Source organism: Apis mellifera, linkage group LG7 (genome assembly GCF_003254395.2).
Source record: "Apis mellifera strain DH4 linkage group LG7, Amel_HAv3.1, whole genome shotgun sequence".
In the NCBI taxonomy this organism is placed as follows: domain Eukaryota; kingdom Metazoa; phylum Arthropoda; class Insecta; order Hymenoptera; family Apidae; genus Apis; species Apis mellifera.
The window spans coordinates 12,490,657-12,507,384 of NC_037644.1; the positions used below are offsets into that span (position 1 = coordinate 12,490,657).

The window sequence follows — 16,728 nt, forward strand, 5'->3', positions numbered from 1 at the left end:
ATTTATGAAGTCTTTAAATAGTTTAACAATCATAATAAAAACAAAATAAAAAATATTAAATAATTAGATTTTTATAAATTTTTTTGTTAATCAGCACATGCAGTCAATTTTCTTAAAAATGAAATTATAACAATATTGCATATATTATGCAGAAATTTTGTGCAAATTTTAATATCAGTTCTTTTTTTTTTTTTCATTCTCCACCATCAAGTAATGGCTTATTAGGTTTGTCCCGTTTAGCATTATGATAAAGATATGAATGTACACGTAAACTGTTACTATTCTTATATTTATTACCACATAGTCTACATGTTAGACTTTCAAGTGGACCATGAATATATCGAACATGTAGTTTTAAATTTTCTTTACGTGTAAAATGACGAAGACACCATGGACATGAATACATTCGAATAACTTTGCCTCTTTCCATACGTAAAGTTGGTCCCAATTCAGATACAACACGCAAAGTTGTTTCTAATGGTAAACTATTGTTGGAAATACCTTTAACAGTACGTCTACCTTTATTATGACAACCAGTTTCATATGTAAATTCATTTTCAAAACCACTTACGTTACTTAAACCTATTAAATAAATAAATAAAATATATATTATTGATAATTATTTAATAATTTTTAAAGGTATTTTGAAAATATGTAAAAATTATAAAATTAATATATTATTGAATTGATAAGATAGATGAAATATAAAGACTTACTAAATGGTTGAGTTTGGGCATTCTGATTGTAGGGAACTAATTGCATATCTGGTACATAATCTACAAAATATAATATTTCTTATATCAATATTTGCCATATTATGAGTAATTAAATAATTGAATTACAACAAATTTAGATTTGAAACATTCAGTAAATAAACATATAATTAATTTATATGTAAAAAAATTTTGTACAATTATTGAAAATTAATTAATTGAAAATTAAGTATATCAAATCTTTTGTTTTTCAATAAAAGCTGTAATTTTTTAATTAATTTTAATTATTTTATTTTGGAGTATTTATTCATTTAACAAAATCAAATAATTTTTTTGCTCCAAATAATTGTTTTTATTATCATCAATCTATTAATTCATAGTTTCTTGTTTCTTCTAAATGATTACATTAATAATATATTATATAAATAATTACCTTTTGTCTCAAAATTTTCATCAGATTTATAAAGTGATTCATTAGGCAAACATGTTTTATATCCTGTTTCTGTATCTATATCAAGTGTATAATCCAATGGTTCATGCTTTGTTGATTCTATATGAGTTACGTCAGCTGTACAATCCAATGGTTCATCTTCTAAATTTGTTGAACTGTTATTTTGTTCCATATGAGAATTTTGAATATTATAAGTTGAATTAGAAATAGAATATTGTTGGTAACATTTATCATTAACATTTTTATTCTCTAATGACAGTTCATCATTGTGTAATTCATCTTTTGATAGAACATGTTGTTTTTGGCATTGTTGATTTTTCTGCACAGGTTTCTCTTCTTTTGAAATCAAAGCATTTGCATTTGAATTAACAAAATTAATACTGCTGTTTTCTATATTCAATATTTGATCTAAGTTTTCTGCATTCTTTGTCAAATTTTCTTCAAATTTCTACAAATTAAAAATAAATTATTTTATTGCACAATTAATTTATTATGTGATTGAATATACCTCTTCTGTTCCTGTAGTTAATCCTTTTATTTGTAAACTTTCTGCTACTTTTAAGAAGCTAGCAATATCTTCTTGTTTAATATTTACTTCTCCTTGATACATGAAGTGAAGCATTGCTGACAGATCACGATAATTGACATCTTTTAAAATCACAATTGGATGTTTACAAGAATTTCCCTATATTATTATAAATATCTTTTTATCATAAAACAAATATAAATTACATTAAATAAATTAAAATATACCTTGAACAATTCTCTAAAATATGGACTACAAACTGACAATATTAATTTATGTGCACGTAATATTTGACCTTCTGCAGCTAATGTTACATCAACTAACTGCTCATCAGTTAATAAAGTATATAATCCAGAGGACAAATTTCTAGGAAAACTATTCCAAACTAAAGAAAACTGTTCTCCAGACATTATTTCTTTAAAATTGTTTGCTTAACTGAAAAATAAATATTCACAACAAATCATAAATGAATACGAATCATAAATACACTTTGCTTTTTATTTTATATAAATATATTTATTTATATAATTCTTGCAAATTTTTTTTAATTTTATTTTATATTTTAAATAATATTATTTGAATTAAGAAAATTTATTTATATATACATTTCTATCTATATATTTATATCTATATTTCAAATTATTAATTAAAACTTTCATATAAATGACTAAAATTATTCTTTTCAAAAATAAAAAAAATATTGTCATCATTAAAAAACACATTGATAATAAACAAAAAAATAAACATTTTAATTTGTTTAAAAAGTTAACCTTTATTGATACGCAATTTGATGATTTGACGAAAATAATCCACAACTAAAATTCGTTATGTAAACAATATGATATTAATAATTACAATATAATTTGCGCTTAAAAATGTTTGTTCGATTTCATTGTCAATATTTCGTTAGAGTTTCTTAGGAATTACAAAGAAACATTTCATTGATTTCCAAATAGTTCATGTTTAATTACAGTTTATAATTTATAAAATAATTGTTTTACGATTCAAAAATATTCAAAATGATGTGAAATGGATATAGAAAAATTAATAATTTCGGATAAATTACCGCGCTTTTTAATTATAAATAAATTTTAATTATATACTAACATTGTTATACATTTGAAAAGTGCAAATTATGATAAATATTTAATAAAATACTATACACTATTAATTTTTCTTGCCTTTGTTTAATACGTAATACTATGAGTTATATATACATATATATGTATATATAGCATATATATATTTATATATATATGTATAATATCAAAACAGCCATTTTGATGTTAATTGCTTATATGCGTAATTGTATGATGTAGGTTTATTATAAAATGTTTTCAAATTTACTTATAAATTATAAATTGAAAATAAAAAATATCAAGATAAACATTTGTTATACTCGTAATTCAAATTATTTTTTAACGTTCATGATATCATATAAAATTTTGACATTAGAAGTTTAAATTCTTTAAAATTAATTTGAATCATATAATTTTTTATAAAGTTATTTTAATCTGCATCAATTTCTTGTTCATCAGTTTCACGTAAACGAAAACATTTCCATAAACCATAGCGAGCTTCCCAATCTACAAAAAATAAATCTGGTTTGTTCCAAAGAATATGATGTGCAGCAAAATTATATTGAGATTGAATAGGAGGATTTAAATGTGGAGCCCATTGTGCCCTTTCCAACATTATTTTATTTACATATTCGTAAAATACATCAGCTTTATGAATCCAACATAAAAGAGACATAATTGCTATCACTGTTGCATGTATATGATACGATATTTCAACATGACGTTTATTTTGTCCTTTTAAAGTTATATCTTGCAAATTCATTAAAAGACAAACTACAGCTGCTGCTGTAAATCCACATGGAACTTCTACAGCAATCAGACATATTGTACAATATATTGATTCTAAATTCATACGTGATGAACAATGATTTAAAATACCTTTTAGAAAACTGTCATGTAAAATTTCTCTATGATATTTACAAAATAGTTTATCTTCTTTATAATATCGTTCCATTTTTATGTCAAAGTTAGCATCTTCAAAAAATATCTTAGGTGTATCAAAATTTGCTTTATTTTCTTTTCTATCAAGCAAATGTTGAATAACTCGATTACCTAATAAGCTGCTTATCTTACTTGTTGATGCTATCATTTCCATTAATAATGGAAATATCTTTGGAGTTAAAGTTTTTTCGTATAATGTTACATTATGTATGAAGGCTATATATTCAAGTGTACTACCAAATTGTAATATAAATTCATCAGTCATTTCTGTTTCAACAACCCATGAACACATGTGATGAATTATGATGAGAAGATGATAATTATATATATGTTTTACCATATTAATAATACAAACTTCTAAACTTTTCTTAAGTGTTGCATATGGTATAAAATTAATTGTTGATTCTGTAGTAGTTATAGAAATATAAAAAAGATTTAAAATCCTTTCAATAACTATTATTGTATCATGAGTATTTGGCCATTCATAAACATTTAATAATTCATATAATATTCTCATGATTCTTTTTGAATCTTCTATATTCATATCTGGACCTTCAATTTTATCCCATATAGCATGAAACATTATGGATCCACTAAGACCATATTTCAATAAATCACATATAAGATCAAAACAAAAGGTTTCAAACTCCCAAAGTTTATTTTCACAAATTGTATCAAGTATAATTTCAAGAGTTTCTCTAGACCTTTTAGGAATATATATTTTCAATAAATTATTATAACATTCTCTGGCATGTCGATATCTTTTTCTTCGTTTATATATGAATATATTATCAGTTCGAAGCAATATATCATAATAATAAAAATAAAGCTGAATAATACATACAATAATATTATTTGGATCATAAATAATCAATTGATGTGGTAATGCATTTTTTGTTATATAAATTATATTATTAAGTAGTTTATTTTGATCGCGCGACAAATCTTTACACATTCGTTGTATATGATCCATTTTATCTTTTAATTTCATATCAGTAATCATTGTTAAGTAATGTTATATTAATACTGTAAAAAATTTATTTTTACTATATAAACAAAAATTTGGTTAGAAATAGTTTTAAGCAAACTGAATTTGTAAACTTTTACATTCGACTATTTTATTTTGACTATTTTTCTTTATAAATTTTATACAGTTTATTCTGCATAAAAAATAAGATACGCGTGATACTTATAAAACAATTTTCCACTATATATTTACATATATGTATATATAATATTCATAGATATGTATTATAGAAATTAAGACCTTCATTTTCCTTTTTATAAAATCATTCATTTTAAACAACATACACATTTCGTTTAATTTCAAATATTGAAATTCAATTATTCCTATAAGAAATAAATATTTTGATTTTTTCTTATTTTTTTTCTCATTTTGTAATATAATTCTTTTGATTTAAGAAGTAAACTACAAAATAATTTTATTACTAAAAATAAATGATATTTTTTTAAAACCAAAGATCGCCACCAACATCTTCCTCTGGTTGCGGTAATGGTTGTGATGTTTTCTGTTTTTGTTTCGGGTTATTTTCATCATCATCGCTTTCAGATACAGCAAGATCATCCTGTATTTTATTCTCACTTTTTTCATCTCTAGCTGGTAAACCAGCTAGTAAAAAGTCAGAAGGATCATAATTTGGATCAACATCCATACTTTCGTCTGTAATTTAAAAAAAAATTGATTAAAAAAACAATAAAATAATAAAAATATACATAAAATATTTCGTTTTACAATTACCAACCTTGCTGAAGCAATTGTTGGTCCGTCATATAAAAACCGACATTACCCAATTGAACCATTGCTTCTGCTGCTTGTTGACTATCGTCATCCGCCAATACTACTCCGCCTTCTGTATTTTCTCTAACTTCATTCAATTCAAGTGTTTCCATTTCAGCATTCTCAGACTGTTCATCCGTACCAAATGGAACCTCATCAAATTCATCTTCACTAGAGAATTGTAAATCTATAACGAAATAATAATTATATTAATAAAATATATTAATAATTTTTTTTATTTAAGTAAAATTAAAAAAAATTCACATAAAAATATAATATATAATATATAAAAATATATATGAAAAAATTTTATTTACCTTCTTCAAGAACATCTTTCTTTTTAGAATTTACACTTCTACTACCATCACCTTCCATATCTCCTTCTACATCTACAAAATCAAAATCTTCCATGTTTGTTTTTCCAAATGGGTTTTCTGGTGAACTTGTTTGACTCTGTAAAAAAACATTCTACGTGTTTTATAAAAATTTTTATTAAAAAAAATAAAATAAAATAAAATTTAATTTATAAATAGATATAATACCCCTCTAAATTCTGGTTCTACAATAGTATAATTTTCTTCATCTGCTCCAAGCCATGAAGAATCTATATCTGCTTGTTCCATTGCTCGTTTTTGAACTAATAATATATTGTTTTCTAACTGTGTTAAATGTTCATCATACTAAAATATAATTTAGTTATGAATTATGATATTAAAATTTAATTATGATTAAAATATATTTAAACAATCTCAATAATAACCTCATCTAATGTTTCTTTGCAAACTTTCACCAGCAATTCTGCTTTTTGTGTAAATGGAGATTCCTTTCCATTGTATACTGTACAATTTTCCAAAATTTGTTCAATATCTCTAAGAAATTCATGACGATTATGATATTTATGTGCTGAAAAAAATAAATGTAATCATGATATTTATAAAAAAATTCATAATATTTAATATCATTATAAATATAATTTAAATTACCAGATACTTTTTTAGATATAGTTTCTAAATCCATAGGTCTTTTAATTACATTATAGTAATCTTTCACTAATTTCTTATTAACTGGTTTTAAAAATGGCCAAGCTTCTGTCATAGATTTCAATTTATTATTTACAACATTGTCTAAAATAAAAGTAAGAGCAACTTGATCATTGTCATCCAATAAAGGATTAATTGCTTTTTCTAATCTCATCAGACGATCTTCTTTTTCTCCAAGTCTTTCTACACAAGTTTCCAGCATACGTTTGGCTGCCACTGTTAATGAACTTTTTATTCCATTATATAGAGTTGAATTTTCTACAATTTGATTAACATCAGCTAAAAATTCTTCTCGACTTTGATATTTCTTTAATCTTAAATTTTCACGTATAGTTTGCAAATCCATAGGCCTTTGTATAATTTTATAATAATCAGGAACAGCCTAATAAAGAAATTATGACAAATATATTGATAAATTATAAAATATATTTATTAAAATATACTCAATAAAAATAAAATATACCTTGGCATTAACAGGAAATAGAAAAGGTTGAACATCAGGTAAATCTCTCATTTCGTTAAGTATACTTTCTAGCATTGTAGACATAACAACAACAGGATCTGTTCTACGCCTATTGGCAGGTCTCTGTTGTCGCTTAAGATAATCACAATGGTCATCTCCAGTAGCTCTCCTTCGTTTTTTGGAATTTACTGCTTCCTTGGGTACTTTCAAAAGTAACGTACGCCTTTTCATTTCTTCAGCATGCTATAAGAAATACAAAATAAAAATTACAAATTTTATTTTAATAGTTTCTAATTTTTTAACTTTAATGGTTTATATTTACAATATTTAATAAATAATTAATTTAAATAGTTCAAAAAAATTACCTTAATTAATTTAGATGATAATTTCACTTTAGTTCCATCTACGTTAACGAGATCTTGATCATCTGTATTGAGTTGCTTTTCAATTTCTTCCTCTTGTTCCTCTGTCATCGCAACATTTACTGGTGCTGTAGTTATGCTATTCTGATATAAGGGACAAGCTTTATTCGTACGCATGTGACCTACATTACCACAAGCACCACATTTTAGTTTAAGATCTGGTTTAAGTTTAGGTTTCTTACGTTTAGAAGGAGATATATCAGGTTTAGGATGTTTAGAAGCAGGAGAAGTAGATTGGAAAGAATTACAGAATGGAAGGATACTATTCGAGGATGTAGTTGTTGGGGTATTGTTACTACTACGATCGAATATATTACTCGATGATGCATTATTTCCTGTCATTGGACCACCAAGCATACGTTCTCGTTCTTGATTCCGTTTAATTCTACGTAATTGCTCCTGAATTCTTCTTTTCTCCCTCTTCATTTCCTCTTTTTGTGCTTCATCCAATGTTGCAAATTGTTTAATAAATGTTTCATCTTTAGAATTTCTAATTTTTATATAAGTATCTATTACCGCTGATTTTCTTACTAATTCTACCCTTGTATATTCTTTGCCTTCTGGATTTCTAAACGTTCGATAAATTTTAAGAACTCTACCCTGTTGTGAATTAAAGTTATTTACAGGACTATCCTCTTCATCATCTTTCTTTTTTTCTTTGGTTTTTTTATCTTGTTCTTGAACTTCTCCCATCAACATTTTTCGTAATTCATGTCGTTGTTGTTCCTCTCGTTCAAGAGATAATTGCGTACTAGTTTTTTTATTGGAAAGCATATTTTCTATATTTTTACCCATCTCTTCTATGTCAGAACTATCTTCCTCAGAACTTTCGCCTTCATCTGTACTTAAAACTTCATTAGAAGATAAAACACGATTTTGTAAATCGAAGATTCTTTGACATTCTTCTTTATATCTTTCTTGATGCTCAGCAATAGAAAATCGATTTCCTCGAGAAAACTTAGTCATACCCTCTTCACCAGCTTTAGCCTTTTCTGTAGATAATGTTCTAACAACATCAATTACTTCCCATCGCGATAATTTTTTAATTTCTTCTTCAGGAACACCAAATTTTCGAAGTAATGCTTTTGCATTGTTTAATGATAATCTTCTTAAATCAGCATCAGTTCCAGTTACAGTTCTCTTTGGTTGAGCTTCTTGTTCTTCCTAATTTATATTTCCAAAAAAATATATTAAAATATATAAAGGAAATTATAACAATAAAATATATACTTACTTTGCTAATTGTAGGTTTATTTGGCACTCGAACATAAGAAAATCCTTCACCACAGCCTGTAGGATCAGCTGGTCCTGCCAGTTGTAACAAACATTTACCTTTCATAGCTTGAATATATGCTCGTGTTGTATTCCAAGGTGCAACTTTCACTTCATCATCCATTTTTAATTGCATTTCTTCATCATCATCATCTTGAGGAGTAAATAGGAACTTTTCACCATATCCAGCATCTTTTAATCTTTGTTCAGCAGCAATCATACTAAAATAAGCGCAACATTGTTCTGGAGAGACCATTGCTCGAATCTCTTCTTCTGTTGGTAATCTAAAGTCAGGTTTTATAACCCACCAATTTGAATCCATGCCTAATAATAGAAAAAAATTTGATATTTATATAAAATATGAAGATGATTTAAAAAAATTGTAATATAATATTTTAATATAATATATATAATATATATAAAATTATAAATACCTGTTCTTTTAAAATCAGCACATAATTTCAAACGTTTTCTAATGCTACTTTCGCTATGCGAAGGAAATGCTCTTTTAATATCATCCATTTTAATACGTCGAGGAGTATCTCGAGATTTCCAAAATAATCTATATATAAATACTTGTAAAAAATCTCTCACAAAATTATTAGCTCTTTTTGAATTAGGACCTGGAACTTCATATAATGGACATTCTTGACCAGCAACAAATAAAGCATCCACTTCTCTGATATAATATTGTTGTCTATAGATTATATATAAAAATTCATTAATAATTCATAATTGCATTTTTTATATTACAATAAAAAAAATATCATTACAATACCTTGTTCTGATAACTAAAAAATCTGTTTCTGGAATTTTGTGCTCGTAAATTGGAGCTCTATACATATTATTTTCAACTGCTTGTATGCTTTGACCAGGTGTAAGAATTCCAAGAAATGGACTAGTATGAGCATAAGCAGTTTCACCATATTTGTATTTTTGTGGTCCTTGATCTTTTCCCGCTTTTCTTTTGTAGTAATTTTTCACTTTAGAACACATTCCTACTTGATTCATTAAAGGAGGATGTTCTTCAGAAAATTCAATAAGTACTAATTCACCATCTTTGCCAGTTAAATCTTCAGGAGTTCTCATGAAAAAGACATCACCTCCACCAGATGCAATTCTCTCTTGTTCTCTTTGCTAAGATGCAAATATCATTTAATTTTTGTTTTGATAAACAATTATAAAATATAATATAAATACATACTTTGGCTTTTTTTTTGATATGCTTTATCAATGGTAATACAGAATGTGGACCAGAATGAGCAACTGGACCATGACTAAATTTTCTTAAGGGTGGTCTATGGAAATTTCGAAGGCGCATTGGACCCATATGAGTTTGAACAAATGGAACACGTAATTCTACTACTGGTGTACTATGTTGTATTAAATTTCCACCTCCAACTTTTAATCGTAATGTTGTTTCTGATGATCGTGGCATATAATATCTAAATAATATCAAAATAATCGAATTTATTTTTTATGGAAATTAAAATTATTTATTATTATTAAATTATTAACTTACGTATCATTTGAAATATTAAATGGATCTCTATCAGGTGATTTTGGTGGTGGTGGTGGAGTATCTTCTTCTAATACATTAATTACTCCAGCTTTTCCCAATAATAATTTACTTTTCTTAACATGAGGATGAGGTATTTTCACTTTTGGTTGAGGTCCATTATCTTTATGAACTAATGCTGGATCTATATCATCAGGAATACCAAGAACAATATTCTCATCATTGGGATCCAAAGTAAGAATTTTAGGTTTAGGAATTTTTTTCATGTTTTCAGGATCCCAAATCACTTCTTCCTCCCAAAGACCATATACTAATTCTTCGTTTTCTACAGGAAAAATCGAATACCAAGTATCGTCGTAATTTTCTTCTCGATTTTGTTGTTGATTCGCTTTATTCATGTTCCTAATAAGATCAATAATGAAAATAAAAATATATTATATACATTACATACATGTTTATATTAATTCTTTAATATTACATAATTAATAGAATGCGTTTTTTCTTACATTTTAGTTTTTTGAGATTGCATATGTAATGGAGTTGTAATTTGTGAAGTAGCTAATCGAACATTTGATGTAACTGATACAGGTGCACCTTTGCCTGGTTGACTAAATGCCTGAGCAGTTCTATTTCCACTGGATGGTACCCATCCAGCCGCATTATTTTTACTATTTAATTTCTGTAATACCTTTCAAAGTATTTGTATTCTTACTTGTTATCATATACAAATTTTTAATTAGAAATATCTTACATCAAAATATCACATACCTTGTGCTTTATATCATCACCATTCCATATAACATCATCTTCCCAATGCAATTGTGATACCATTAAAAATGCATCATCAGAAAATTCTTCGTTAGTATCTCTAATATTTTTATCTTTATTATTTAATTCATCTGTCTAAAAATATAATTTTTTATAATAATAACATTTTTTATATAAACTAATTTTTGGAAAATCAAATATAAGTGTATTTTAATAATTCTTGTATTTAATATACTATATAATTTTAATATATGCAAATACCTTATCAATAAGTTTAAATCCATAATTAAAACCATCTCCAGTTTCTGGAACTTGAAGCATATCATACCAAAGCTGTGCAGGACCAAATCGCCAATCTGCTACTTTTGGTCCCATATCTCCATTTTCACCAGTTTCACCTGTTTTACCAATTTGTTCTTTATCTTCTATTGGCATTAATAATTTATTTTCATCATCAGAACAATACATATCTGGAGTTTGATCTGTACCATACTGCATTGCCCAACCCTGTAATATAAAGACAAAATATAAAAATATAAAAAATATAATATAAAAATATTACTCTTGAACTGAAAATTTCTTTTTTATACAGACTTTAAATTTTGATTTTTTTTCTTCTTGATCAGAACCAGAATCAGAATCTCTAACATCATGATGACGTTTCTTTTTACGTCTTCTTTTGACACCTCTCCATATTTGTGGAAGACTACTAGGTTTTCCTGGACCAAATAATCTTGAAAATCTTAGAACTTTATTAGCTCGAAAATCAGGAAATAATTCAGTAACATCTACATTGGCATATTTTGATGGTAACATAGAAGCAAGAGGAGTTTCTAATTTACGCTGACGTGCAGCTTCTGCTTCTTCTGCTGTAAGTGCTTCTTTTTCTTCAGGTATTGGAGGAGGAGGCATTAATTGTGTATCAGATTTAATAATAACTTCTTCATCATCTGCATCATAATCAGCATTTTCCTTCTCAGGTTTACCTTCAAATATGTCCTGTTTATCTATTAATTAAAAAAAAAGTATTTAAAAAATGAATTAATAAATTTTAATATTATATATAAACTTTTTTTTCATAAAAAATAATCTTTAATAATTTTTAATAAATTATATACTTATAATACTTACTATTTTCTTCTTTTTCATCTTCTGCTAATTCATTTATATCGGAAAAATCAAGTGCACTAGGTGATTTTTCCACATAATTTATATCTTTTTCATCAGTTGTATCATTTTCTTCTTCAATTTTATCATTAGATTCATTAATCTTTTCTTCAGTAATATCTTCATTTAACATCATTTCGCGAATAAACGAACTTAATCCAAGTCTATTTAATGAAGTTATATGTTGCTTTGCCTCTGGATCAAGAATATCATCTTCCAATTGACCATTGTCATCAATATTTCCAAATAAAAAACCAGTCATATTGATTCCAGATATTATATCTTTATCGTTTTCTTCTTCAGAATCAGCCATTTTTTTATAATAAGCACTCAATTAATATGATTTTAAATTCTTACAAAAAATTATTGATTTTTTGAATGTACAGTAGATGTATGTCATTCACATGTAACAATATTGTACAGTTTTTAATAATCATATATCATATATTTAATTATTTACAATTATGTATATATATTTATATACATTTATTATTATTATTACTATTTACAAGTAATAGTTAATTACAAGATTAGTAAAACTTAACGTTTTGTTTACGTACACCTTTCCATCAACTAACCGCCATGTTCTTTGATATATTAATATATAGAAGATTGCTATTATATTAATTTTTGAAGATATTTTAAAAATAAAATCCCTAGAAATAATCATATAATTCATGTGTTAGATATTACTACTATGAGATAGACGAAAGATAAATGTCTATACTATTTTATATCATAAAAATTTTTACTTTTTTAAATTTACATATTTATTATGTATAAAAATTGAATCGAATAGTTGAATTTATTAAAATTTTTAATCAATAGATAAAAAAGATAATAAAATTAATTAAATATTGGAATCATTACTTCAACACAAGTTTTGCAGAACAAGTATAGACAAAAAGAATAGTAGGCGAAAGAGAAGATAAAAACTCAAGAATCAATATAGACAAGGATAGAAATAGAATAAGAATTTATCATCAACAGCATCTTTTGATAAAAATATTTTTTCAAAGACAAAATAAAATAGAATGTATATTAGAAAATTAACATCATTTCTTAAATATCAAAAACATCTTTTTAAAAATATTCGAAGTGATATTGATAAACAATTCCTATTTTATATTTGTCTTTTTTTTTATTATTTGCTCATTTTTTCTATATTTATGTTTCATTAACGACATTTTAAAGATAGTGTTGATTTCTGAATTTTTATCTTATTTCTATCCTTTTTCTTCATTATTTGTTCTCTTTCTGTATATATATATTTTTTTTTGATACATGATTATAGACGAGATAAAGAAAATCAATTGAACATTTTTTATCATTTTTATTTTTTCTAAAATTACAATATGTCTTAATTTTTAATATACAAAAATATAGATATTACATTTTAAGATTTATAATCTTCAGAATGACGATTTCATAAAACATAATATATGATTTATGACATAACATAACACTATCAAAAATTCACATTTATCAAATCTATTCTTTTATAATTTATATTGAAATTTAATTTCAATTTTAATCATTTTAATATTACAACTTATTCATACAATTATCAAATTAATGCTTGAACATGATACTGAATGATGATATCTTGAAAACATTCAATACAATAAAAAAATATATTAAATATTAAGTGTAATTGCATGATCAATGCATTGAATATATCTAGTTTTGATATATATCAATTTTGAAATATAGTATATATAATTAATAATATTGTATAATATTGTAGTCATATAATCATATTTAATATTTTTAAATTATAATTTAAATTATATATTTTAACATAACTTAGTGTTTATAATCAATTCAGTAACTTTTTTTTATGATTGGTTATTACTACTCATTTTCATTTGTATTTTATTATACAAATTTTCATTCATGTATTCATTTAATCTTTTTATTTATATAAAAAATGTTCATTTTTTCCCCACTTCTATTAATTTATACATTTGATTATGCATTTTTAAAATTAATTTTTTTTTTTAAATAATTTGATCTTTTAAAATAATCTGATATTAACATTTCTATGAATCAAAAAATAAAAATAAATGAAATAATTTAAATATAAGTATTCTAACCTCAAAATTTATCATTTGATAAATATTATTTATATATTATTTTTATTTATTATAAGTATATAATATTTACATATAATTATTAAAAAAAATAATCTATATTTAAATTAATTTTTTTAAAAAAATATTATTTAAATTATGGTTTTCTATTTGCCATAACCATAATGTTACAACTCTCGACTTATAAGAGCGATGTTGCCAAATTTTAAAATTTATCTAAAAGATTATGAAAATTTCAGCAATTCAATTTGTTAAATAAAACATGTTTTTAATATTATTAAAAAACAAACTATAAAAAATATAATACTAATAAAACTATAAAAACACCAATATAAATTCTTAATATTTTAAAATCTATAATATATAAAATTTCAAATATATTTTTTAAAACTTATTTTTATAAAAAAATTTTTCTTAAAAATAAGAAAACTTGTCCTTATAGAAAAGATAAGATACAATTTATTTTTTTGTTCATATACAAAGTAATATTATTTTCATGAAAAGTAAAAATGTAGTAAGATTTAATCATGGAACACAAACAAAACTTTTATGAACTTCTTAAAAATAGTTACATTAAATATTAACATAATTTTTTCTAACAATGCTCTTCATCATTGTTCTACTTGTACATTATTATAATAAATGAATATACCTAAAAAGATGATATTTATTAAGAAAATTTGAGATTTTACATTATTAATTTCTTTTTTATGAAAATCATTTACAAAGAATCTTATGTTATGTAAGTAACATGTGTTTGTTGATGTAGATGTTTTTCTACATAGTGCAAAATGCTGAAGAGACAACTAATGTGCCTTCATTTACAATGTTTATCACTAGAAATAACATAGCAGTATATCTGTTGTACAATATTTTCAGCCAAATTATTGAAAATTGAAATAATACATTAGAAGAGAAATAGAATTCATCTAATTTTTACAAAAACCAGAATAATTAAAAACATCAAATAATAATAAAATGTGAATACTTATTAAAAATCTTAAGTTATTATTTTATGATATTAAAGAATATAAAATGTATTTAAAAAGATTTTTTTTTTAAATAAACTAACATATAGATTGAACTGATCTAAATGTTAAGTTTGATATATATAAAAAGTATAAACAACTTTCCCATATTATATTATGAAATGAAATATTCTATATCAGAAAAAATAGAAAATTATTAATGCCTTCTTTTTAAAGTAAGCACTGGAACAGAAATTTTTTTATCAAGTCCATTTTCAAACTATTAAAGGACAATTTTAAATCTCAACACAATCCTCCTCCTGTTTGTTGTTGATAAACTTCTATTGTATCTCCTTCTTCCATTTCAAGAGTAGTTGGTGTATCCAATTCATTTATAGGTTGTCCATCAAATCTAAACCTTACTGCTGCTATTGCCAAGCCCTATGAATATAATTACAACTATAATAATAATTCCAAAATATATAAATTATACATACAGTAAAAGATAAAATATATAGCACTTTACTATTAAGAAATTTAATTCAAAATTATTTAGGAAAATACAATATTATAATAAATTAATCATATGTATTTACCACACGATCACAATAAGCATTCATTAATTTCCTGAGTGGTGTGTGCTTTTTAATTTTAAATTGAACCACTGCACTATCTTGTCCTAGCACTTTCAAATTTATGTGCTCTGATTCTGTCTTAGTTTCCTATAACAAAAAATGCTTTTGAATCATCACTTACCATTACATCAGTTTTAAGGTTATAAAGTATTACCTTCTTTTCGTCAGACATATTTATAGTTTAGTACAAATATTATATTATCACTGATTATTAAGAATATTTTCACGAATTAATTACTAAACCAAATGTCAGGCTATCTAAAATTTTTATAAATAAATGTATAAGTAAATCACTCGCAATAATCCCGCTCCTACCTTTACACTTGTAATCACAACGTTTCCATCTTACACAAATAACGTAGTATTATAGAAAGTTATTGGTATCCACGCGTTTTGAAAACCTAACATTCAGTGATTAATAAACTTTCTAGGGAATTTTATTATTTGATTGTGGTAGTTTACATTTAATTACAATTTAATGGAACTTCATTCATATTAGAAAAAAAGCGCAAAAATATAGAATAACAAATTGTTGAAAAAAAATTCATTTTTATTCTTATCTTTAATTCTTATTTTTATCTTCAATTTTTATGTAATATTATACAAATATTTATAAATTTTAAATATATTCGTCTTTGATAAATTAATTATAATAGAATTTATCAATTTTATATAATTTTTATTAAAATAAAACATTTGAAAATACAATTTTATTTAACTATAATAATTATTTATAGTTATATATTAAAATTTATTAATAAAATAATTTTATTTTTTTAATAAAAAAATTAAGATTTTGGAATCCATTTTAATTCATATATATATATATGTATATATATGTATATATATATATGTATATGTATGTATGTATA

At 24.1% G+C, this 16,728-nt stretch overlaps 4 protein-coding genes across 8 annotated transcripts; all 4 read right to left on the reverse strand.

Moving 5' to 3' along the window:
• Positions 1-140: 140 nt before the first annotated feature.
• On the reverse strand, positions 141-2,917 carry LOC724893 (zinc finger and BTB domain-containing protein 44). Of its 3 annotated transcripts, none has more exons than XM_016913276.2 (6): positions 2,798-2,917; positions 1,918-2,125; positions 1,673-1,849; positions 1,147-1,612; positions 717-776; positions 141-582 (listed from the first exon to the last, which is right to left on the reverse strand). In XM_016913276.2, exons 2-6 carry the CDS (start codon positions 2,098-2,100, stop codon positions 194-196), a joined length of 1,275 nt encoding a protein of 424 aa, XP_016768765.1. In that variant the 5' UTR covers positions 2,101-2,125; positions 2,798-2,917; the 3' UTR covers positions 141-193. The 3 variants fall into 3 exon arrangements, with proteins under 3 accessions (XP_016768765.1, XP_026297534.1, XP_026297535.1); XM_026441749.1 differs by lacking the exon at positions 2,798-2,917 and adding an exon at positions 2,461-2,695; XM_026441750.1 differs by lacking the exon at positions 2,798-2,917 and having other exon boundaries at positions 1,673-1,812; positions 1,918-2,045.
• A 218-nt stretch (positions 2,918-3,135) lies between these two features.
• On the reverse strand, positions 3,136-4,904 carry LOC102653798. The gene has a single exon (XM_006568294.3). It carries the CDS (start codon positions 4,712-4,714, stop codon positions 3,200-3,202), a length of 1,515 nt encoding a protein of 504 aa, XP_006568357.1. The 5' UTR covers positions 4,715-4,904; the 3' UTR covers positions 3,136-3,199.
• Positions 4,905-5,156: 252 nt separating this feature from the next.
• On the reverse strand, positions 5,157-12,751 carry LOC412176 (transcription initiation factor TFIID subunit 1). 3 transcript variants are annotated; one of them, XM_026441658.1, is made up of 18 exons: positions 12,125-12,751; positions 11,588-12,000; positions 11,255-11,500; positions 10,994-11,128; positions 10,732-10,904; positions 10,229-10,627; positions 9,911-10,151; positions 9,485-9,843; positions 9,141-9,403; positions 8,669-9,030; positions 7,378-8,598; positions 7,013-7,255; positions 6,493-6,931; positions 6,270-6,412; positions 6,052-6,189; positions 5,827-5,962; positions 5,475-5,696; positions 5,157-5,392 (listed from the first exon to the last, which is right to left on the reverse strand). In XM_026441658.1, the coding sequence occupies exons 1-18, from the start codon at positions 12,471-12,473 to the stop codon at positions 5,181-5,183; spliced, it is 5,694 nt and encodes a 1,897-aa protein (XP_026297443.1). In that variant the 5' UTR covers positions 12,474-12,751; the 3' UTR covers positions 5,157-5,180. The 3 variants fall into 3 exon arrangements, with proteins under 3 accessions (XP_026297443.1, XP_026297444.1, XP_026297442.1); XM_026441659.1 differs by having other exon boundaries at positions 5,520-5,696; positions 10,732-10,913; XM_026441657.1 differs by having other exon boundaries at positions 10,732-10,913.
• Positions 12,752-14,689: 1,938 nt separating this feature from the next.
• Positions 14,690-16,213, reverse strand: LOC550834 (small ubiquitin-related modifier 3). The gene is made up of 3 exons (XM_623224.5): positions 16,011-16,213; positions 15,818-15,943; positions 14,690-15,662 (listed from the first exon to the last, which is right to left on the reverse strand). Exons 1-3 carry the CDS (start codon positions 16,026-16,028, stop codon positions 15,525-15,527), a joined length of 282 nt encoding a protein of 93 aa, XP_623227.1. The 5' UTR covers positions 16,029-16,213; the 3' UTR covers positions 14,690-15,524.
• Between the last annotated feature and the right edge of the window lie 515 nt (positions 16,214-16,728).

Coding starts and splice junctions, on each gene's coding strand:
- LOC724893 (XM_016913276.2), bottom strand. CDS start 2,100: ATGTCTGGAGAACAGTTTTCTTTAGTTTGGAATAGTTTTCCTAGAAAT. Junction 777..1,146: donor TGAAAATTTTGAGACAAAAG/GTAATTATTTAT, acceptor TATATTTTGTAG/ATTATGTACCAGATATGCAA. Junction 583..716: donor TGCCCAAACTCAACCATTTA/GTAAGTCTTTAT, acceptor TTTATTTAATAG/GTTTAAGTAACGTAAGTGGT.
- LOC102653798 (XM_006568294.3), bottom strand. CDS start 4,714: ATGATTACTGATATGAAATTAAAAGATAAAATGGATCATATACAACGA.
- LOC412176 (XM_026441657.1), bottom strand. CDS start 12,473: ATGGCTGATTCTGAAGAAGAAAACGATAAAGATATAATATCTGGAATC. Junction 8,599..8,668: donor ATAAACCTACAATTAGCAAA/GTAAGTATATAT, acceptor AATATAAATTAG/GAAGAACAAGAAGCTCAACC. Junction 6,190..6,269: donor GCAAAGAAACATTAGATGAG/GTTATTATTGAG, acceptor ATTATATTTTAG/TATGATGAACATTTAACACA.
- LOC550834 (XM_623224.5), bottom strand. Junction 15,663..15,817: donor ATGCTTATTGTGATCGTGTG/GTAAATACATAT, acceptor TTATATTCATAG/GGCTTGGCAATAGCAGCAGT.